Source organism: Babylonia areolata, chromosome 12, assembly GCF_041734735.1.
Source record: "Babylonia areolata isolate BAREFJ2019XMU chromosome 12, ASM4173473v1, whole genome shotgun sequence".
NCBI classification, from domain to species: Eukaryota; Metazoa; Mollusca; class Gastropoda; order Neogastropoda; family Buccinidae; genus Babylonia; species Babylonia areolata.
This window is the reverse complement of record NC_134887.1, coordinates 30,930,338-30,954,918: the sequence shown is the minus strand read 5'-3', so window position 1 is coordinate 30,954,918 and position 24,581 is coordinate 30,930,338. Positions and strand designations below refer to the sequence as shown.

Genomic DNA, 24,581 nt, shown 5'->3' with positions numbered 1-24,581 from the left:
GACTAGAACGGAAAAGAAAAAAAAAAAACAACTTCAGTGAAGAAAGAGGAAAGGCAGAAATAGAAAAGAGGAAATTCCAAGCACTTTATTTCCAGAAGGTGAGGGGGGGGGGGTATTTATACTGAAAGACACATGGATGTTGTTAAAGCACTAGTTCAAAAAAGACTAATGACTACATGAGAAAGTTACTTTGGTAAAGCATAACAACAACAACAACAACAAAAAGACCATTCACAATTAGAAAAAAAATAGCACAATTTCAACAAAAAAAGACCACTGACCAAATGAACAGGTATGCCACAAATGAAAAAAAAAGGAACAGTAGAACTACTGCTCTTAAAAATCAATTTTATGCACAAGCAATACTTAAAATAAAATAATAACATGGATAAAACAAAACGTGTGTGTGTGTGTGTGCTTTTGCGCTGTTGTTTTTTCATGTGTGTTGGTGGGTGGGTGGGTCGGGGGGGGGGGGTATATTTTGGGGGGTTTTTTCTTCTTTTTTTCTGCATTTCTTTTTCAGAACCCAGTGGTACAGGAAAAATGGAAAGACAAAGACAGAACATCACAACTGATTACATGTACTTCATTGTGTTATCATTTGTCATTGTCGGGGACACAAACAGTGAAGTCTCCGACAGCTGCCACCATCCCCTGTCCACACTGCGTCAGAACCTTCCGGGCGCGGATTGGCCTGATCAGTCATCTGCGCACCCACAGAGCCCAAGCCACCCACCCCCAGGATGACTAGATGACTAGATGGTCCTCGTCGATCCCGACGGACGAACCACACATTTGCCATTGTTTTTAATAATTCATTCATAATCTCTTCACACCGGTTGGTAATTATAGAAACATAAATAAATCCATATGCTGTCATTTACATTTCATAACCATTAAAAAGAAAAAGAAAAAAGAACACGAAAGGAAGAAAACAAAAAGTGAGGGCGGAAGTAGCAGGGACAAAGCACAAATATTAGGTTGTAGAAGGGCAGCTTGTACTGACTACTGCAAATGTTCCATTGGGATGTACTGTAAATAACTGGCCAGTTCCAAAAGAAAGAGATGTCTGTGTGTGTGTGCAACCATGTGTGTGTGTGTATGTGCATACACAGATATGTATGTGAGAGTATGAATGTGCATGCATGCATTCTTGTGTGTGTATGTATACTCATATATGTTTAGGTGTGTGTGCACGTGAATATGCATGTGTGTATGTACGCATACGCAAGCGTGTGTGTATTTGCCTGTGTGCGTGCATGCACATACATTTGTGTGTGTGTGTGATTATGCATGCTCACGTCACTGAAAAGCGTCTGCGTAGACACGAGGTTGCCAGATCTCCCAGTGTTGGAAACTGCAGCCATGTCCAGCACCCAGTCTCCCATCACGAGGGCCCTGCAGCAAAGAGCTGAAGGCTACAGCGGCCAGGAGTGCCCATGTGATACCAGTGCTGGCCCCCACAGTCCCACAGAACACGCACCTCGTTCCCAGCAATCTGTGTGACGGTTCCCAGGCCTGGGGGGTCCCCGTCCTGCACAGAACCAACAGCAAGAACTGACCACTTCCAGCATATAAAAGACTCTATCATACCTTGAAACCTAGAAACTCAAAAGAAATACTTTGCCAACCTGTATTCTACAATGAAAACAAAAACTGGCAATACAATTATCCAAAATGACAAACTGATGAGAAAGGGAAAATATGCTATACAAAATACTTCCTTAAAAGTAATGGAGATTTTATGAAATACAATGATTTTTTATCTGACATTGATTGTTGGACTAATTTTGTCACTTTCAATGGATGGATCTCATCAATAAAGGAATGTATTTAGAAAAAAATTTAAAAACAACAGGAATAAGATTAACCAATAATGATAGTGGACTTACGGGTATGCCAAAAGCACTAACATTTATTCAAAATGAAAAGATGGGATCAAAACTATTGTATGATGTATCAACAAAAAATGATGACAAACCATCAATGTTCAACGGAACACTGTCTTTTATAAAATCCATAGTATCTGATACAAATAACTGCATACAGTGTAATGAAGCAAGAGACTCCATAGAACATTGTTTGTAGATGTGCAAACATATACAGTCCTTTTGGACATCTTTAGAAAAATTGTTTAATGAAAAATGTGAAAATGCCCACAACACAAGATCTGTCGCAGTTCAGTACTTTTGAAGCAGCACAGCATCTAAAAACAAATATCGTATTTGATTTTATCATATGTTTGCCAAACTCTATGTCTACAAATGCAAAACTGAAAAATCCATCCAAATCTGCATGTCTTTCTAAAACACCTTTATGCAAGTATGAACAGCATAATGCACATATAAATGATGATGTATCCAATTTAATGTGCGATGGAACTTAAGTTAATGTTTTCTTTTCCATAGTTAATACTTGTATTGTTTTCAAATGTCTTTTTTATAACCACTTCTTCCCATGGGATTTTTTGTGTGGTAACATGTTGTTGTTTTTTGTTTTGTGTGTGTGTGTGTGTGTGTGTGTGCTTTCTTCTTTTTTTCTATATTAATACTATTATTATCTAATGATCGATGTGAATGGTTCTGGGGTAAACTGTTGTTGCTGACTCTAGCATAACTCATTCATCTATCGACAAATGCCTTATCTACTTTATCCTATTATTATTATTGTCTTTTTTTTCTTTTTTTTTAATGTATTGTTGTTTCTTTGGTTACCATGGCACATGGTGTGACTTTTTTCTTTCTTTGTTGCATATTTGATTGTCAAATTGTAAAAAGAATTAATAAAATGCTGATTTCTTTTTCTTTTTTTTTTTAACTGACCTCGCAGTGGTCACAGCGCTACTCTTTCTTCACCCCCCCCCTTCCACACACCCCTCCCACACACACACACACACACATACACACACACACACACACACACACACACACACACACACACACACACACACACACTTGATGGCTTGATGTAAAAAAGCAATTGTTGCTTATTCAATTTACCATCATGAAATAAAATCTTGACTTGACTTGATACACACACACACACACACATATCACACACACACACACACACACACACACACACACACGCACACACACACACACACACACACACACACACACACCAAAACAAAAACAAAAAAACATCCACCAAATATTTTGATCTCTCTCATCTACCCCCACTCCCACCTCCCTCCCAATCAGATGGTGAATTCTCCCATTCTCACAACCAGTCAGGTTGTTTTTTTTGGGGGGACGGGGGGGGGGCTGTTTTTGTTTGTTTGTTTGTTTGCTTTTTTTTTTCCCCTCGTACCTGAATCCCATGCTTCCAGTCCTTCCCACACTGTACCCTGTCTCCCACTTGGACAATGCTGGCCTGCTCACGTCCGGACAGACTGCTGACAACAACCAATCCTGACCACAGATGCAGAGAAAAGCGTCAGCACTTTTAATTTCACGGAACATCGTGCAGCTGCAGGCAGTGAAGACAGATTTTTTTTCTTTTCTTTTTTTTTCTTTTTTAATAATCAACATTTTTTTAAATTTTCTTTTACATGTAGACAAATATGCAACAACAAAAACAACAACAATTTCACACCATATACTATTGTAATAAACTAAAGACATTAATAATAAAAGGTACCGGTAAAATAGGATAAAGTAGATAGGGCATAAGTCAATGGATGAGTTTCGTTAGAGTCAGCAACGACAGTTTACCCCTGAATCAATCACATCAATCATCAGATAATGATATTTATCAAACAAACAAACAAACAAACAAAAACCAAAAAACCACCAACAACAACAACAACCCCCACCCCACCCCACCCCCCACCCCCCAAATAAAAAAACAAAAAAACACACACACAAACAAAAAGACGTGGTTATAAAGAGGACATTTGACAATACAAGTATTAACTATTGGGGGAAAGAAAACATTGGCTTCTAAAAGTTCCACTGCACAGAGAAGACAGAAATTATCAGTTTGCAAAAACTTTTCTTTTTTTTTTTCTTCACAGACAAGCAAGTGAAAAACGAGACAGGAAAAGTGAGGAGGGAAGGCGGGGGGTTGGGGGTGGGGGGGGGGGGGGGGGGGGGGTGCAGGGAACATAAACCATTGTTAACTCTCTCCATACGAACGGCAAAAGAGACGACGTTAACAGCGTTTCACCACAATTACCATCATCAAAATATTGCAAGCGGAAGGCTCTTATACTGAAGAGGTGAATGTTGACAAAGAATACCACAATTCTGATGACGGAAGCTAAAGGTTGGGTCATTCAGACACCCACTGGACATCCGAGGGGTCTGTGTAGATGAGAAGAGAAGACTGGCCATACTGAGTGAGTTAAATGAGACCCGCGAGGCATTAGTTTAAGTGCAGTTGTTGCTTTCTGTGCACTTTTCAACAGTGTCACTTAGCTGACCAAAAGCAAAGCCGTCCAGGTAAAGGACAGTGACTGACATCCTGACCTGTAAGTTCTGTGTGATCTCTATGAGGTGACAGCCCTTCACTGACATCCTGACCTGTAAGCTCTGTGTGATCTCTGTGAGGTGACAGCCCTTCACTGACATCCTGACCTGTAAGCTGTGTCTGATCTCAGTGAGGTGACAGTCCTTCACTGACATCCTGATCTGTAAGCTGTGTCTGATCTCAGTGAGGTGACAGCCCTTCACTGACATCCTGATCTGTAAGCTGTGTCTGACCTCAGTGAGGTCACAGCCCTTCACTGACATCCTGACCTGTAAGCTGTGTCTGACCTCAGGTGACAGCACTTCACTCACACCCTGACCTGTAAGCTGTGTCTGACCTCAGATGACAACCCTTCACTGACATCCTGACCTGTAAGCTGTGTCTGATCTCAGTAAGGTGACAGCCCTTCACTGACATCCTGACCTGTAAGCCGTGTCTGATCTCAGTGAGGTGACAGCCCTTCACTGACATCCTGACCTGTAAGCTCTGTCTGATCTCTGTGAGGTGACAGCCCTTCACTGACATCCTGACCTGTAAGCTGTGTCTGATCTCAGTGAGGTGACAGCCCTTCACTGACATCCTGACCTGTAAGCTGTGTCTGATCTCAGTGAGGTGACAGCCCTTCACTGACATCCTGACCTGTAAGCTGTGTCTGATCTCTGTGAGGTGACAGCCCTTCACTGACATCCTGACCTGTAAGCTGTGTCTGACCTCAGTGAGGTCACAGCCCTTCACTGACATCCTGATCTGTAAGCTGTGTCTGATCTCAGTGAGGTGACAGCCCTTCACTGACATCCTGACCTGTAAGCTGTGTCTGACCTCAGTGAGGTGACAGCCCTTCACTGACATCCTGACCTGTAAGCTCTGTCTGACCTCAGTGAGGTGACAGCCCTTCACTGACATCCTGACCTGTAAGCTCTGTCTGACCTCAGTGAGGTGACAGCCCTTCACTGACACCCTGACCTGTAAGCTGTGTCTGATCTCAGTGAGGTGACATCCCTTTACTGACATCCAGACCTGAAAGCTGTGTCTGATCTCTGTGAGGTGACAGCGCTTCACTGACATCTTGACCTGTAAGCTGTATCTGATCTCTGTGAGGTGACAGCCCTTCACTGACATCCTGACCTGTAAGCTGTGTCTGACCTCAGTGAGGTCACAGCCCTTCACTGACATCCTGATCTGTAAGCTGTGTCTGATCTCAGTGAGGTGACAGCCCTTCACTGACATCCTGACCTGTAAGCTGTGTCTGACCTCAGTGAGGTGACAGCCCTTCACTGACATCCTGACCTGTAAGCTGTGTCTGTCCTCAGTGAGGTGACAGCCCTTCACTGACATCCTGACCTGTAAGCTCTGTCTGATCTCAGTGAGGTGACAGCCCTTCAGTGACACCCTGACCTGTAAACTGTGTCTGATCTCAGTGAGGTGACAGCCCTTTACTGACATCCTGACCTGTAAGCTGTGTCTGATCTCTGTGAGGTGACAGCCCTTCACTGACATCCTGACCTGTAAGCTGTGTCTGATCTCAGTGAGGTGACAGCCCTTCACTGACATCCTGACCTGTAAGCTGTGTCTGATCTCTGTGAGGTGACAGCCCTTCACTGACATCCTGACTTGTCAGCTCTGTCTGATCTCAGTGAAGTGACAGCCCTTCACGTGATCACTGACATCCTGACCTGTCAGCTCTGTCTGAACTCAGTGAGGTGACAGCCCTTCACAGACATCCTGACCTGTAAGCTGTGACTGATCTCAGTGAGGTGGCAGCCCTCCACTGACATCCTGACTTGTAAACTGTCTGATCGCTGTGAGGCAACAGCCCTTCACTGACATCCTGACCTGTCAGCTCTGTCTGATCTCAGTGAGATGACAGCCCTTCACTGACATCCTGACCTGTCAGCTCTGTCTGATCTCAGTGAGGTGACAGCCCTTCACTGACATCCTGACCTGTAAGCTGTGTCTGACCTCAGTGAGGTGACAGCCCTTCACTGACATCCTGACCTGTAAGCTCTGTCTGACCTCAGTGAGGTGACAGCCCTTCACTGACATCCTGACCTGTAAGCTCTGTCTGACCTCAGTGAGGTGACAGCCCATCACTGACACCCTGACCTGTAAGCTGTGTCTAATCTCAGTGAGGTGACATCCCTTTACTGACATCCAGACCTGAAAGCTGTGTCTGATCTCTGTGAGGTGACAGCTCTTCACTGACATCTTGACCTGTAAGCTGTATCTGATCTCTGTGAGGTGACAGCCCTTCACTGACATCCTGACCTGTAAGCTGTGTCTGACCTCAGTGAGGTCACAGCCCTTCACTGACATCCTGATCTGTAAGCTGTGTCTGATCTCAGTGAGGTGACAGCCCTTCACTGACATCCTGACCTGTAAGCTGTGTCTGACCTCAGTGAGGTGACAGCCCTTCACTGACATCCTGACCTGTAAGCTGTGTCTGACCTCAGTGAGGTGACAGCCCTTCACTGACATCCTGACCTGTAAGCTGTGTCTGACCTCAGTGAGGTGACAGCCCTTCACTGACATCCTGACCTGTAAGCTCTGTCTGACCTCAGTGAGGTGACAGCCCTTCACTGACACCCTGACCTGTAAGCTGTGTCTGATCTCAGTGAGGTGACAGCCCATTACTGACATCCAGACCTGAAAGCTGTGTCTGATCTCTGTGAGATGACAGCCCTTCACTGACATCCTGACCTGTAAGCTGCATCTGATCTCAGTGAAGTGGCAGCCTTTCACTGACATCATGACCTGTAAGCTGTGTCTGATCTCTATGAGGTGACAGCACTTCACTGACATCCTGACCTGTAAGCTGTGTCTGATCTCTGTGAGGTGACAGCCCTTCACTGACATCCTGACCTGTAAGCTGTGTCTGATCTCAGTGAGGTGGCAGCCCTCCACTGACATCCTGACTTGTAAACTGTCTGATCTCTGTGAGGCAACAGCCCTTCACTGACATCCTGACCTGTCAGCTCTGTCTGATCTCAGTGAGATGACAGCCCTTCACTGACATCCTGACCTGTCAGCTCTGTCTGAACTCGGTGAGGTGACAGCCCTTCACTAACATCCTGACCTGTAAGCTGTGTCTGATCTCAGTGAGATGGCAGCCCTCCACTGACATCCTGACCTGTAAACTGTCTGACTTCAGTGAGGTGACAGCTCTTCACTGACATCCTGACCTGTAAGCTGTGTCTGATCTCAGTGAGGTGACAGCCCTTCAGTGACACCCTGACATGTAAACTGTGTCTGATCTCTGTGATGTGACAGCCCTTCACTGACATCCTGACCTGTAAGCTGTGTCTGATCTCAGTGAGGTGGCAGCCCTTCACTGACATCCTGACCTGTAAGCTGTGTCTGATCTCTGTGAGGTGACAGCCCTTCACTGACATCCTGACTTGTCAGCTCTGTCTGATCTCAGTGAAGTGACAGCCCTTCACGTGATCACTGACATCCTGACCTGTCAGCTCTGTCTGAACTCAGTGAGGTGACAGCCCTTCACAGACATCCTGACCTGTAAGCTGTGTCTGATCTCAGTGAGGTGGCAGCCCTCCACTGACATCCTGACTTGTAAACTGTCTGATCTCTGTGAGGCAACAGCCCTTCACTGACATCCTGACCTGTCAGCTCTGTCTGATCTCAGTGAGATGACAGCCCTTCACTGACATCCTGACCTGTCAGCTCTGTCTGATCTCAGTGAGGTGACAGCCCTTCACTGACATCCTGACCTGTAAGCTGTGTCTGACCTCAGTGAGGTGACAGCCCTTCACTGACATCCTGACCTGTAACCTCTGTCTGACCTCAGTGAGGTGACAGCCCTTCACTGACATCCTGACCTGTAAGCTCTGTCTGACCTCAGTGAGGTGACAGCCCTTCACTGACACCCTGACCTGTAAGCTGTGTCTGATCTCAGTGAGGTGACATCCCTTTACTGACATCCAGACCTAAAAGCTGTGTCTGATCTCTGTGAGGTGACAGCTCTTCACTGACATCTTGACCTGTAAGCTGTATCTGATCTCTGTGAGGTGACAGCCCTTCACTGACATCCTGACCTGTAAGCTGTGTCTGACCTCAGTGAGGTGACAGCCCTTCACTGACATCCTGATCTGTAAGCTGTGTCTGATCTCAGTGAGGTGACAGCCCTTCACTGACATCCTGACCTGTAAGCTGTGTCTGACCTCAGAGAGGTGACAGCCATTCACTGACATCCTGACCTGTAAGCTGTGTCTGACCTCAGTGAGGTGACAGCCCTTCACTGACATCCTGACCTGTAAGCTGTGTCTGACCTCAGTGAGGTGACAGCCCTTCACTGACATCCTGACCTGTAAGCTCTGTCTGACCTCAGTGAGGTGACAGCCCTTCACTGACACCCTGACCTGTAAGCTGTGTCTGATCTCAGTGAGGTGACAGCCCATTACTGACATCCAGACCTGAAAGCTGTGTCTGATCTCTGTGAGATGACAGCCCTTCACTGACATCCTGACCTGTAAGCTGCATCTGATCTCAGTGAAGTGGCAGCCTTTCACTGACATCATGACCTGTAAGCTGTGTCTGATCTCTATGAGGTGACAGCACTTCACTGACATCCTGACCTGTAAGCTGTGTCTGATCTCTGTGAGGTGACAGCCCTTCACTGACATCCTGACCTGTAAGCTGTGTCTGATCTCAGTGAGGTGGCAGCCCTCCACTGACATCCTGACTTGTAAACTGTCTGATCTCTGTGAGGCAACAGCCCTTCACTGACATCCTGACCTGTCAGCTCTGTCTGATCTCAGTGAGATGACAGCCCTTCACTGACATCCTGACCTGTCAGCTCTGTCTGAACTCGGTGAGGTGACAGCCCTTCACTAACATCCTGACCTGTAAGCTGTGTCTGATCTCAGTGAGATGGCAGCCCTCCACTGACATCCTGACCTGTAAACTGTCTGACTTCAGTGAGGTGACAGCTCTTCACTGACATCCTGACCTGTAAGCTGTGTCTGATCTCAGTGAGGTGACAGCCCTTCAGTGACACCCTGACCTGTAAACTGTGTCTGATCTCTGTGATGTGACAGCCCTTCACTGACATCCTGACCTGTAAGCTGTGTCTGATCTCAGTGAGGTGGCAGCCCTTCACTGACATCCTGACCTGTAAGCTGTGTCTGATCTCTGTGAGGTGACAGCCCTTCACTGACATCCTGACTTGTCAGCTCTGTCTGATCTCAGTGAAGTGACAGCCCTTCACGTGATCACTGACATCCTGACCTGTCAGCTCTGTCTGAACTCAGTGAGGTGACAGCCCTTCACAGACATCCTGACCTGTAAGCTGTGTCTGATCTCAGTGAGGTGGCAGCCCTCCACTGACATCCTGACTTGTAAACTGTCTGATCTCTGTGAGGCAACAGCCCTTCACTGACATCCTGACCTGTCAGCTCTGTCTGATCTCAGTGAGATGACAGCCCTTCACTGACATCCTGACCTGTCAGCTCTGTCTGATCTCAGTGAGGTGACAGCCCTTCACTGACATCCTGACCTGTAAGCTCTGTCTGACCTCAGTGAGGTGACAGCCCTTCACTGACATCCTGACCTGTAAGCTCTGTCTGACCTCAGTGAGGTGACAGCCCTTCACTGACATCCTGACCTGTAAGCTCTGTCTGACCTCAGTGAGGTGACAGCCCTTCACTGACACCCTGACCTGTAAGCTGTGTCTGATCTCAGTGAGGTGACATCCCTTTACTGACATCCAGACCTGAAAGCTGTGTCTGATCTCTGTGAGGTGACAGCTCTTCACTGACATCTTGACCTGTAAGCTGTATCTGATCTCTATGAGGTGACAGCCCTTCACTGACATCCTGACCTGTAAGCTGTGTCTGACCTCAGTGAGGTCACAGCCCTTCACTGACATCCTGATCTGTAAGCTGTGTCTGATCTCAGTGAGGTGACAGCCCTTCACTGACATCCTGACCTGTAAGCTGTGTCTGACCTCAGTGAGGTGACAGCCCTTCACTGACATCCTGACCTGTAAGCTGTGTCTGACCTCAGTGAGGTGACAGCCCTTCACTGACATCCTGACCTGTAAGCTGTGTCTGACCTCAGTGAGGTGACAGCCCTTCACTGACATCCTGACCTGTAAGCTCTGTCTGACCTCAGTGAGGTGACAGCCCTTCACTGACACCCTGACCTGTAAGCTGTGTCTGATCTCAGTGAGGTGACAGCCCATTACTGACATCCAGACCTGAAAGCTGTGTCTGATCTCTGTGAGATGACAGCCCTTCACTGACATCCTGACCTGTAAGCTGCATCTGATCTCAGTGAAGTGGCAGCCTTTCACTGACATCATGACCTGTAAGCTGTGTCTGATCTCTATGAGGTGACAGCACTTCACTGACATCCTGACCTGTAAGCTGTGTCTGATCTCTGTGAGGTGACAGCCCTTCACTGACATCCTGACCTGTAAGCTGTGTCTGATCTCAGTGAGGTGGCAGCCCACCACTGACATCCTGACTTGTAAACTGTCTGATCTCTGTGAGGCAACAGCCCTTCACTGACATCCTGACCTGTCAGCTCTGTCTGATCTCAGTGAGATGACAGCCCTTCACTGACATCCTGACCTGTCAGCTCTGTCTGAACTCGGTGAGGTGACAGCCCTTCACTAACATCCTGACCTGTAAGCTGTGTCTGATCTCAGTGAGATGGCAGCCCTCCACTGACATCCTGACCTGTAAACTGTCTGACTTCAGTGAGGTGACAGCTCTTCACTGACATCCTGACCTGTAAGCTGTGTCTGATCTCAGTGAGGTGACAGCCCTTCAGTGACACCCTGACCTGTAAACTGTGTCTGATCTCAGTGAGGTGACAGCCCTTTACTGACATCCGGACCTGTAAGCTGTGTCTGATCTCTGTGAGGTGACAGCCCTTCACTGACATCCTTACCTGTAAGCTGCGTCTTATCTCAGTGAGGTGACAGCCTTTCACTGACATCATGACCTGTAAGCTGTGTCTGATCTCAGTGAGGTGACAGCACTTCACTGACATCCTGACCTGTAAGCTGTGTCTGATATCTGTGAGGTGACAGCCCTTCACTGACATCCTGACCTGTAAGCTGTGTCTGATCTCAGTGAGATGGCAGCCCTCCACTGACATCCTGACCTGTAAACTGTCTGACTTCAGTGAGGTGACAGCTCTTCACTGACATCCTGACCTGTAAGCTGTGTCTGATCTCAGTGAGGTGACAGCCCTTCAGTGACACCCTGACCTGTAAACTGTGTCTGATCTCAGTGAGGTGACAGCCTTTCACTGACATCATGACCTGTAAGCTGTGTCTGATCTCAGTGAGGTGACAGCACTTCACTGACATCCTGACCTGTAAGCTGTGTCTGATCTCTGTGAGGTGACAGCCCTTCACTGACATCCTGACCTGTAAGCTGTGTCTGATCTCTGTGATGTGACAGCCCTTCACTGACATCCTGACCTGTAAGCTGTGTCTGATCTCAGTGAGGTGACAGCCCTTCACTGACATCCTGACCTGTAAGCTGTGTCTGATCTCTGTGAGGTGACAGCCCTTCACTGACATCCTGACTTGTCAGCTCTGTCTGATCTCAGTGAAGTGACAGCCCTTCACGTGATCACTGACATCCTGACCTGTCAGCTCTGTCTGAACTCAGTGAGGTGACAGCCCTTCACAGACATCCTGACCTGTAAGCTGTGTCTGATCTCAGTGAGGTGGCAGCCCTCCACTGACATCCTGACCTGTAAACTGTCTGACTTCAGTGAGGTGACAGCTCTTCACTGACATCTTGACCTGTAAGCTGTGTCTGATCTCAGTGAGGTGGCAGCCCTTCACTGACATCCTGACCTGTAAGCTCTGTCTGATCTCAGTGAGGTGACAGCCCTTCACTGACATCCTGACCTGCAAACTGTCTGATCTCTGTGAGGTGACAGCCCTTCACTGACATCCTGACCTGTCAGCTCTGTCTGATCTCAGTGAGGTGACAGCCCTTCACTGACATCCTGACCTGTAAGCTGTGTCTGATCTCTGTGAAGTGACAGCCCTTCACTGACATCCTGACCTGTAAGCTGTGTCTGATCTCTGTGATGTGACAGCCCTTCACTGACATCCTGACCTGTAAGCTGTGTCTGATCTCAGTGAGGTGGCAGCCCTCCACTGACATCCTGACCTGTAAGCTGTGTCTGATCTCTGTGAGGTGACAGCCCTTCACTGACATCCTGACTTGTCAGCTCTGTCTGATCTCAGTGAGGTGACAGCCCTTCACGTGATCACTGACATCCTGACCTGTCAGCTCTGTCTGAACTCAGTGAGGTGACAGCCCTTCACAGACATCCTGACCTGTAAGCTGTGTCTGATCTCAGTGAGGTGGCAGCCCTCCACTGACATCCTGACTTGTAAACTGTCTGATCTCTGTGAGGCAACAGCCCTTCACTGACATCCTGACCTGTCAGCTCTGTCTGATCTCAGTGAGATGACAGCCCTTCACTGACATCCTGACCTGTCAGCTCTGTCTGATCTCAGTGAGGTGACAGCCCTTCACTGACATCCTGACCTGTAAGCTCTGTCTGACCTCAGTGAGGTGACAGCCCTTCACTGACATCCTGACCTGTAAGCTCTGTCTGACCTCAGTGAGGTGACAGCCCTTCACTGACATCCTGACCTGTAAGCTCTGTCTGACCTCAGTGAGGTGACAGCCCTTCACTGACACCCTGACCTGTAAGCTGTGTCTGATCTCAGTGAGGTGACATCCCTTTACTGACATCCAGACCTGAAAGCTGTGTCTGATCTCTGTGAGGTGACAGCTCTTCACTGACATCTTGACCTGTAAGCTGTATCTGATCTCTGTGAGGTGACAGCCCTTCACTGACATCCTGACCTGTAAGCTGTGTCTGACCTCAGTGAGGTCACAGCCCTTCACTGACATCCTGATCTGTAAGCTGTGTCTGATCTCAGTGAGGTGACAGCCCTTCACTGACATCCTGACCTGTAAGCTGTGTCTGACCTCAGTGAGGTGACAGCCCTTCACTGACATCCTGACCTGTAAGCTGTGTCTGACCTCAGTGAGGTGACAGCCCTTCACTGACATCCTGACCTGTAAGCTCTGTCTGACCTCAGTGAGGTGACAGCCCTTCACTGACACCCTGACCTGTAAGCTGTGTCTGATCTCAGTGAGGTGACAGCCCATTACTGACATCATGACCTGTAAGCTGTGTCTGATCTCTATGAGGTGACAGCACTTCACTGACATCCTGACCTGTAAGCTGTGTCTGATCTCTGTGAGGTGACAGCCCTTCACTGACATCCTGACCTGTAAGCTGTGTCTGATCTCAGTGAGGTGGCAGCCCTCCACTGACATCCTGACTTGTAAACTGTCTGATCTCTGTGAGGCAACAGCCCTTCACTGACATCCTGACCTGTCAGCTCTGTCTGATCTCAGTGAGATGACAGCCCTTCACTGACATCCTGACCTGTCAGCTCTGTCTGAACTCGGTGAGGTGACAGCCCTTCACTAACATCCTGACCTGTAAGCTGTGTCTGATCTCAGTGAGATGGCAGCCCTCCACTGACATCCTGACCTGTAAACTGTCTGACTTCAGTGAGGTGACAGCTCTTCACTGACATCCTGACCTGTAAGCTGTGTCTGATCTCAGTGAGGTGACAGCCCTTCAGTGACACCCTGACCTGTAAACTGTGTCTGATCTCAGTGAGGTGACAGCCCTTCACTGACATCCTGACCTGTAAGCTGCGTCTTATCTCAGTGAGGTGACAGCCTTTCACTGACATCATGACCTGTAAGCTGTGTCTGATCTCAGTGAGGTGACAGCACTTCACTGACATCCTGACCTGTAAGCTGTGTCTGATATCTGTGAGGTGACAGCCCTTCACTGACATCCTGACCTGTAAGCTGTGTCTGATCTCAGTGAGGTGACAGCCCTTCACTGACATCCTGACCTGTAAGCTGCGTCTTATCTCAGTGAGGTGACAGCCTTTCACTGACATCATGACCTGTAAGCTGTGTCTGATCTCAGTGAGGTGACAGCACTTCACTGACATCCTGACCTGTAAGCTGTGTCTGATATCTGTGAGGTGACAGCCCTTCACTGACATCCTGACCTGTAAGCTGTGTCTGATCTCTGTGAGGTGACAGCCCTTCACTGACATCCTGACCTGTAAGCTGTGTCTGATCTCAGTGAGGTGGCAGCCCTCCACTGACATCCTGACCTGTAAGCTGTGTCTGATCTCTGTGAGGTGACAGCCCTTCACTGACATCCTGACTTGTCAGCTCTGTCTGATCTCAGTGAGGTGACAGCCCTTCACGTGATCACTGACATCCTGACCTGTCAGCTCTGTCTGAACTCAGTGAGGTGACAGCCCTTCACTGACATCCTGACCTGTAAACTGTGTCTGATCTCAGTGAGGTGGCAGCCCTCCACTGACATCCTGACCTGTAAACTGTCTGACTTCAGTGAGGTGACAGCTCTTCACTGACATCTTGACCTGTAAGCTGTGTCTGATCTCAGTGAGGTGACAGCCCTTCACTGACATCCTGACCTGTAAGCTGTGTCTGATCTCAGTGAGGTGACAGCCCTTCACTGACATCCTGACCTGCAAACTGTCTGATCTCTGTGAGGTGACAGCCCTTCACTGACATCCTGACCTGTCAGCTCTGTCTGATCTCAGTGAGGTGACAGCCCTTCATTGACATCCTGACCTGTCAGCTCTGTCTGAACTCAGTGAAGTGACAGCCCTTCACAGGCATCCTGACCTGTAAGCTGTGTCTGATCTCTGTGAGGTGACAGCCTTTCACTGACATCCTGACCTGTAAGCTCTGTCTTATCTCAAGTGAGCAGACAGCCCTTTACTGACATCCTGTCCTGTAAGCTCTGTCTTATGCACCCCCTCCACACACACACACACACACACACACACACACTCCAGCTTGTTCTGATGCCCCCCTCCCTCCCCTCCACACACACACACTCCTGCCACAGTCCTTGAAACAAATGTTGCACACTACGTTATAAATATATGCTGTATTACCCAAGTCAGCCACAGATAATAATACATCAATTCTCCATTACCCAGAAAGGATTCACTTGGAGTCGGACCAACTTTTCTTTTTTTTTTCTTTTTATCACAACAGATTTCTCTGCGTGAAATTTGGGCTGCTCTCCCCAGGGAGAGAGCATCGCTATACCACAGCGCCACCCATTTTTTTGTATTTTTTCCTGTGTGCAGTATTTTTTATTTGTTTTTCCTATCGACTTATAGATAAAAAATACTTATAGAGCTTATAGAGCATTCAAAATACCCACAACAAATAAATCAACACTCTGTTACCCAGATTTGCGATCTCGCTCTTCACTTTCTCCCTGTCCAGGCTGAAAACCTTCAGTTCTATTTCCACGGGTCTGTCGCTCTGTTTCTCAAGGTCATCCAAACGGGCCCTCAGGGACTGACGCATCTGCAGCAAGGATCCTTCTGACGCAGACTGGGCCACACGTTCCACAGCTGTGGCGTTCTGTGTCAGGGCAGCCCTGGTCTTGTCTGTCACTCCCAGTGACCTGTCCACAGCTAAAATCATCATGTCCCACCTCTCTCTCTCTCTCTAAACATTCATTCATTCATTCTCTCTCTCTCTCACCTCTACTACTGTAACTTTCTTCTTCTTTTTTTTTCTTTTTTTTTTTGCTGCCCCATCATCTGCACCATTTCAGTGACATTACTGCCACGCCACTCATTCCGAGTCCCCCATACACGGCCACACCCATGTTCGTCTGTCGCAGACCCAGCGCTGGCAGTCCACAGGGAGCCATCAATGTTAGGTCGCCAGGAGGCCACACACCAGAGGAGACCCTGCACTGCTGCTGAGTCACTTCGGCGCACCAGCAGTGTTCAGTAGTGCCTGTTCTGATTTTACGTACTTAGGGCACCAACTACTAAGTCCCCAAATGACAACAATATAGGCTTAGTCACAGAGCCAGACTGAGTGAGCATCTCCCTCAAAGTGGAGACCGCCACCACGTCCCTACAGTGACAGTTCCCATGAATCCACCAACACTGAAGACCTTCACAAGATTCATCCTAACCGTGGAAGTGGAGGGACATCGAAACTGAGGTCAGCATGAGAGCAGGGCACGAAAGGCCACACAATTTGGGGCCTTTTCTTTATTTTGATGATGAAGGAGGAGAAGAAGGACGATGATGATGCTGCTGCTATGGAGATCCATTTAGGTTTGGGACTGTGTGACAAGGCTGTACTCTACACTTCCTGTCATAATGATATCCCGGCATCAACCAGGCCTAAGAGATACAGACACGTGCAGTGTTGGTCAGGAAATTTGAGCAACACACCCAAAGACGCATCCGTGAAGTGGCTGATACTGAACTGTGTGTTCCCAGTCTTCTCATTTAACCCCATATCACACTCTACTCTGGATAGGAGCTGGCAACAGGTAAAAAAAACCACCTCCACTGGGATTCAAACCCACATCCTTCTAACATTCAGTCTGCAACACTAACCACTTCACCAAGGCAGCTGGTCCGAAACCCCCTCTCATCTGGTTAGCCTGCTTCAACCGTTCCATCCCTTCAGCACATACGTAACAGCTCATCCTCAGAAATAAAAGTTCCGAGCACATCACTCCTTTCTTGCAATCTCTCCATTGGCTCCCTGTCAGATTAAAAGCACAAGATCAGCACACAATCAGCAAACCTGCCCCTTCCCGTCTCTGTGACTGCCTTCATATCTACATCCCAGCTCCACTCTGTTTCTGTGTTCCAAGATTCATACACTCCACAGTTGACCGCCGCTCTTTCTGTGTCTCAGCGCTGACCTTATGCATGGAATGAGCTCTCCTCCTTTCCTTTGTCAAATCTACCGTACCGTAGAGTTGAGTTTGACGGCCTATAGGCAATGAGCCCTTAAGGTCAAGTTGTTCGTGGCTGTGGTCTTATCCATGGGGGTGTGATGTGGTCAAGGCGTTGGTCCTGTGGTCTTGTGGGGGTGTAGTCCTTGTTGCCTGTTCGAGGGGGGTCCTCGCTGTGTTCTGGCTGCTGGTGATGTCCGTGGTCCGTGCTGTGTCCAGGCTGTGCTCAGGTGGTGGAGTCCTGGTTGTCGGTCCGAGGCTGGTCCTTGCGATGCACTCAGCTCTTTTAAGTCTGGCCTTAAAACCTAGCTCTTTCCAAAATGCCACCCCCCCCCCCCCCACACACACACACACACACCTGCTCCCCCTTCCATCTTCCCAGTCTACAGTTTCTCTATCTTTCTCTACATGTGGGCTATCTTAAGTGTTATCTTTCATTCCTCTGAAGCTGGGCTTTTTTTTTGCTTTTTTTTTATTCAACAAGGCCTAACATAGCATGTTGGGTAACGATGCTGGTCAGACATCTGCTTTGCAGATGTGATATAACGTATAAGGATTTGTCTGAATGCTGTGACACCTCCTTGAGTAACTGAACTGAACTGGGCCGTGCATGCATGTGAATAAATACATGTAAGCACTTTGATTTGTCTCTGCACAAAATACAGTGCTGTATAGATACTTTATTATCATTATCATTATGATTATTATTACCTCATGCAGGAATCCTCCTCGGCTTGTATCTTGCTGGTCAGCTGTTGCCTCTGTGCGTCCAAAGCCTTGTGAAGACTATCAAATGTGTCTTGGGCTCCCTTGTGCATGCTCTGGAAGTGGGCTTTTGCAGAAGTGACCTGTGGTGAAGGAAAAAAATGTAGGCAGCTGCTAAAATCGAGAGCACATCTTTTTTTTCTTCTTTTTTTTCAAGCATCCGACTGACCGGAGTAAAAATATTTTTAAAGGGCTACTGTCACTTAATTAAAACATATATGCATATCTAACTTCTCCTACTAATGCTTTGTTAATGTTATTTTTTTGTGTCATACATTATTGCATTTGTTTGTTTTTTGTCCTCTCGCAAGCAACTGGTTGACAGGAGTGTGTCCTAGTGTGTGTGCATGGGTGTAGCTTCGCTTGTTATTAATTTTCCTTTCCTTTTTTTGAGGAGGGGTGGTGCAGGGGGTGTGCAGGGGGGGGGGGGTCTAGATGATCAATGGTTGGTTTTCAAGTCCTGATATGGCCCGGTGTGGTCGACTGCATGGACTATACGATGCAACAAAAAATAAAGAGTCTGACGCTTGCCTGCTTCGCCATCTGTGATTCTTTCATCCTCAGTTTCTGCGCTCGCTGGTTGAGTTCCGCCCTGGTGTCTGTGGCCATGTCTGCCAGTGTCTTCCTGGCGGCACAAGCTCCGTGACTGGTGGTGCTGCACACACTGCACATGACCTCTTCATGGGCGGGGCAGTACAGCTCAGCCAGCCTGTCAGGGTGAGCCTTGCACATCACCTGACCACTCCTCGCCAGGCTCTCAACATTCAGGTTGTTGACGTCTTCCAGGATGTGGCGCTTGAGGGCGGGGATCTTCCTGTGGCCCTTCTCGCAGTTTGTGCAAAGTTTGACCATGCACTGGATGCAGTAAAAGACGGCGGCAAAATTATTCTCACACAGGCCGCAGACATGAGGCCCTCGCAGGATTTTGTGGCTCTCCACCAATGCGGCGGTGTGCAAATCGGTCGGCAGGGCGTTCACTTCAGCGGCAAAGTCTGCAGGACCGGCAGCATTGGGGGAGATAATAATGGACGCTCTGCACAGTGGACAGCAGGCTTGTCTCCCTTCCTTATCAAGCCAGGACTGCACACACCTCTGGCACACCAGGTGTCCACATGGTAAAATCTTTGGGTCAACGTAGTCGTCATGACACACGGGACACTCGTAATCTGATGACTCACTCGCCATCATATCTGAAAAAATCAAAACATGGAGTTTAACTAAGTGATTGTTGATGAATGTGTTAAAAGTATGTTTAAAAGTATGTAGTGTTTACATAATTGTACATCATCATTTCATATGGTCATTGGGACTGTCACACACACAAAAAAAACACACACAGATCCACTAAACTGAAGGTCTATCAGGCGCAAATACCCAGCATCTTCTTGTAAAATTTACACATGATGACTGACTTAATCAATTAGAGGAATGTTGGGCAGGTGGTTGAGATGACTGAAGGCTCAGCCTGACGTGGCTTTTCAGTCAGTTGTGGCCAAGTGGGAGTCAGTTTGTCAGCAAGATTCAGCCTAAATGTCCCATGTGCCTCATTCATTTTGTTTAATCATTTATTTCCTTGTTATTTGTCAGTTGCTGCTTTTCAGTTGTTTTTTGTTGATGTTGTTTTTCATAACGTTATATTTCCAACCTTTGGGTGGCTCTCAAGGCCTAACCATCATGCTGGCTTTAACTCTCTCCGTACGAACGGCGAAAGAGACGACGTTAACAGCGTTTCTGCCCAAATACCATCATCAAAATATTGCAAGCGGAAGGCTCTTATACTGAAGAGGTGAATGTTGACAAAGAATACCACAATTCTGACGACGGAAGCTAAAGGTTGGGTCATTCAGACACCCACTGGACATCCGAGGGGTCTGTGTAGAGAAGAAGAGAGGACTGGCCGTACTGAGTGAGTTAAGCACAGGCCAGGCTCAATTCTGCTCCTTAAAATATAGTAGAGTGTTGTGTTGTGCATACTGCATGTTTTGACGCCTTGAAACTGAAACGTCATGCTGCACATGTGTGTCTGTGCGGCGTGTATCTGTATGTGCCGTGTGTGTGTGTGTGTATGTATATGTATATATATATATATATATAAATGTGCGTGCCCCCTCCACTCTTGTGTGAGTGACGCAGTGAACGTCCACGCCGTGTGAACAGTACTGACTCACTCTCTCAGCAGTGTTCACAAGGCGTGGACATTCACTCCGTCAGTCAGTCACACAAAAGAGTGGAGAGGAAGAAATATCGATATTGCCCACATGGTTTTGCTTGTTCGTATAGTGAGCGAGGAGTATATGCTATATATGTGTATCACTGAAAGTTTGTTGAAATGAAAAATAACAAACCATGACTGATACTTTTGGTTCCCCTGAAGAGCGCCAGTAAGTTTCGATTTCCGTGTGTGCCAATTGTCTTTTTACCTAAAACAAGGCCAAGCCCTGGTAAGCGCGTTGGGTTATGCTGCTGTCAGGCATCTCAGTGCCTAGCAGATAAGGTGTAGTACATACGGACTTGTCCGAACGCAGTGACGAATCCTTGAGAAACTGAGACTGAAAATAAATTTCGTATATACATCTCCTCCCCCCCCCCCCCCCCTGTTTCTCTCTCTCTCTCTCTCTCTCTCTCTGCTTGTTCAGTTTTGTTCAGTTCAGTTTTGTTCAGTTCAGTTGTTTTTGTTTTTGTTTTGTTGTTGTTTTTTTGTTTTGGTTTTGTTTTGTTTTGTTTGTTGTTTTTTTACAAAGAAAATGCAAATGAATGTAGCACAAATGAAAGAATAATGAGGTTAAGAGAATAAAGGATTAACAAACAATAAACAATGGTAACTCTCTCCACTGTGAAAAAGGTACATATGTGGTACTTGACAGCACGTATACTGCGAACTAGATAAACTGAATCTGGAGTTAACAGCTGATGAGAATGCATATATGGAACACATTCTATCCGTGATTTTCTTTTCTTGTCTATCCAGAAAAAAAGTTGTTGTTCTTATATATAAACATATCAGTTAAGTCCTCAGATTTGGTTTCGCATATTGTCAAACTGTACCTTTTTTAGATATGTATTTCTTTTTTCATTCGCTTATGCATTATTCATTTATTTGTTTGTTTATTCATTAAAATTTTATTTATTGATCTTATTTGTTTACTGTTAGCATCAGACATGTCAATCCTGCTACTGTCAATTGCGGTGCATCAGTTCCATCCGGAAATATCTTTCCATTGACGCAACATCTAGACTTGTCGTTTCTCTCATTCTCTCTCGCCTTGACTACTGTAACTCTCTGTTGTCTGGTTTGCCTACTTCATCCATTCAGTCCCTTCAGCGCATACAAAACTCTGCTGCCCGACTCGTCCTCACAAAGAAAAGATCTGACCACATCACTCCTCTTTTGCAACATCTCCACTGGCTCCCTGTCTCACACAGAATAAAGTACAAGATCAGCACTCTATGTTATAAATGTATTCACAAATCGGCCCCTTCCTATCTCTGTGGCTGTCTTCACCTCTACACTCCATCTCGCTCACTACGATCAGCTTCGGATCCACTCTGTTTATGCATACCCAGATTCAAGCTCTCGACTGTTCTTTCTCTGTCTCTGGATCTTGCAACTGGAATGAACTTCCTCTTTCACTTCGTCAAGTCTCCACACTCAGCTCTTTCAAGCAAAACCCACCTCTTCCCAAAACAGCCTCCCTTGAGGTGGGGAAGAAAAGAGTATATTCCAACATTGAGTGCGCAATGCTTATCAGTTCATAAATAAAGAAATATCTAGATGAGTTTTGTATTTGAAATTATGTAAATGAAAGTCAAGATAATTGTTAAACGTATTCACTGTTCCTGCGGAAACAACATCTTGTGACAAATTATTCCACTGAACAAGTGTTACTTTGTTAGTTAAAAAATAAATGAAATAAATACATAAATGAATAATATTTAAAAAAAAAAAAAAAAAGTGCAAATCTGGAAGTTTCAACTGAAACTTTTAACAGTTTGTAGGAATGGCCTCTTGTAGCAGTGTCCTCATTCAATCGATAGGGTCTGCAACATTCGCTGTTGATTTGTTCAGTCATTCAATCCATCTTCTTTTTTTTCTTAAGTTTCTTTTCTTTTCTTTTTTCACTGGTGTGTATATAAGCATGATTTGTTTTGGACATAATTATACCTACATATATGGGGATTCCATGTATGTCAGTGTATTAGATGCCGGGTTGACACTGTGACATGTATGTCTGTAAAATGTATGTCAATGATGTAAACTGTATCCGTATGAGAAAGAGAGAGAGGGGTTTTGAATTTTTCCATGAACAGGTCTTCAAGACCTAAAACATCGTACAGTTCAAGTTCAAGTTCAAGTTTGAATTTTTCCGGCAAAAAGACCATAGATACCCACACCGAAACCGAAACCTGCTGTCAGTGTTTGTCGAGTTTTCTTTTCTTGATCTTGATCTTGATATTTGTTGTTTTATATTTTAACAAACTAACTCACTGATGCGCATTTTCATTATTTTGCTTTCATTGTGAAGGTATCAAACAGTGTATATACTACTAAACGTTAACGATTCGCATTTACTTGGGAAAAATCTTACTTCCTTTTTCGCATTTTCAGTGTTTTACTTTCGTCATCAACTATGAAGAGTATATATATATATATATATATATATATATGATTGTTTGTGTGTGTGTAGTGGTCAAAATTTGTTACCTGACAGTTTTGTTTGCTGTTCTGCTTTACATGATTCTTCTGTGAACTATTCAAAAAGCTCAGCTGGTGAAAGACATAACATAAGCTTTGTATCACTCAATGTTAGTAGGTTGCGAAGTAGGTTAAAACATACTGAATAATTATTTGTTACGCACGTTAGTCAGCATGATGTTATTTTATTAACAGAAACAAAAACAGACAAGCAAGATCACTTATTCTAGAAAATGTTTTCGATGAACCTGGGTATACAATACATGTATTCAGTCGAAAATGTTCATCGTACCAACGTTCAGGTGGTGTTGCTTTTGCATACAAAAAGAAATATTGTAATTATATAACCACCCTACCAAACAAAGACAGCAACTCAGCATGGGAGGCTTGACAGTCGTTTCCCTTTCACCCTCTTCTGTCCGCAGTGGCCCTGGAACAGCACTGGCCAGCTGGGCCAGTAGTTGTCTGTGGTGTTGTGGGTCAGGAAGACCACCTGGTTGTGGGGAGGAGGGGTGACGGTGACGCAGGTTTGCACGGCTCGGTTGATGCATCTAGGCGTCTGTATGTAGCCTGTCAGAGAGAGAAAGAAAGAAAGACAGACAGACAGACAGACAGACAGAACGAACGAACCAACGCACGCACAGACAGACGCAGCACAGACACAGAGAGACAGACAGACCCGAAACGGTTATTTTTCTATAGTCTGTTCATCTAAGATGATGATATTAGATTGAAAATAGATGATATTATTATTAGTATTTCTATCATCATGATTATCATCATTATTTTTTTAGAAATCATCATATCTGAAAATTAATGGCAGGGGAATAACTATTCAACTGTAAAGGGGGCGGTTGAGGTGGAAGGGGGGCTGGGGGGAGGAGGGGGAGGGGGGGAGGGGACTGAGAAAGGAAGAGAGAGAGAGAAAGAACAGAATGTGGAAAAGACAGAGTACAAAAAATGTAAAATGGAGAGGGTGAGTGTCAGTGAATGGAGAAAGAAAGACATTATATTGGAAGTGTGTGTGTGTGTGTGTGTGTGTGTGTGTGTGTGTGTGTGTGTGTGTGTGTGTGTTGTGTGTGTGTGTGCGTTTGTGTGTGTGTGTGTGTGTGTGTGTGTGTGTGTGTGTGTGTGTGTGTGTGTGTGTGTGTGTGTGAGGGAATGAGGTAAGCGGGATTTGGACAGAAAATTAATCAATAATCAAATATTATATGCAATACTTCTATAGATTATTATTTGAAAAGAGGATGATGTGGGAACCTACAATAAACGACCACGAGACACACACACACACACACACACACACACACACACACACACACACACACACACACACACACACAAAGCGCGTAAACACTCATGCACACACACACACACACACACACACACACACACACACAAAGCGCGTAAACACTCATGCACACACACACACACACACACACACACAAAGCGCGTAAACAACCCTACACAAACACACACACACTTCCTCTCTCTCTCTCTCTCTCTCTCTCTCTCTCTCTCTCTCTCTCTCTCTCTCTCTCTCTCTCTCTCTCTCTCGCATCGACATATAGAAAACAGAATATCCAAATTTACCGGGGACAAAAATCCGAACAAATGATTATACAAACTGTGTTGAACATGATGCTTTCTTTGATTTGTCAACACATCACAGCATTTATCAAGTAAGATTGGACGGTGGAGGTTTTATTACAACTGAGCCCAAAAAATAAAACCAAACACTGTCCGATTAACCAGATTGAACGCCGAATGAATAATGATGCACAGCCACACACAC

General features: G+C 46.2%; 1 protein-coding gene across 1 annotated transcript; it reads right to left on the bottom strand.

Moving 5' to 3' along the window:
- Positions 1-742: 742 nt before the first annotated feature.
- On the bottom strand, positions 743-20,484 carry LOC143287896 (uncharacterized). The gene is made up of 6 exons (XM_076596137.1): positions 20,439-20,484; positions 18,625-19,283; positions 18,040-18,176; positions 15,800-16,023; positions 3,313-3,413; positions 743-1,534 (listed from the first exon to the last, which is right to left on the bottom strand). The coding sequence occupies exons 2-6, from the start codon at positions 19,279-19,281 to the stop codon at positions 1,388-1,390; spliced, it is 1,266 nt and encodes a 421-aa protein (XP_076452252.1). The 5' UTR covers positions 19,282-19,283; positions 20,439-20,484; the 3' UTR covers positions 743-1,387.
- Between the last annotated feature and the right edge of the window lie 4,097 nt (positions 20,485-24,581).

What these genes read in the sequence shown, in the direction of transcription:
- LOC143287896 (XM_076596137.1), bottom strand. Translation starts at nt 19,281, where the DNA reads ATGATGGCGAGTGAGTCATCAGATTACGAGTGTCCCGTGTGTCATGAC. An exon ending in GAGGAGGATTCCTGCATGAG is followed by an intron (nt 16,024 to 18,039) that starts GTAATAATAATC and finishes AGCTGTGGACAG; the next exon opens with GTCACTGGGAGTGACAGACA. An exon ending in GAGCGAGATCGCAAATCTGG is followed by an intron (nt 3,414 to 15,799) that starts GTAACAGAGTGT and finishes ATCTGTGGTCAG; the next exon opens with GATTGGTTGTTGTCAGCAGT.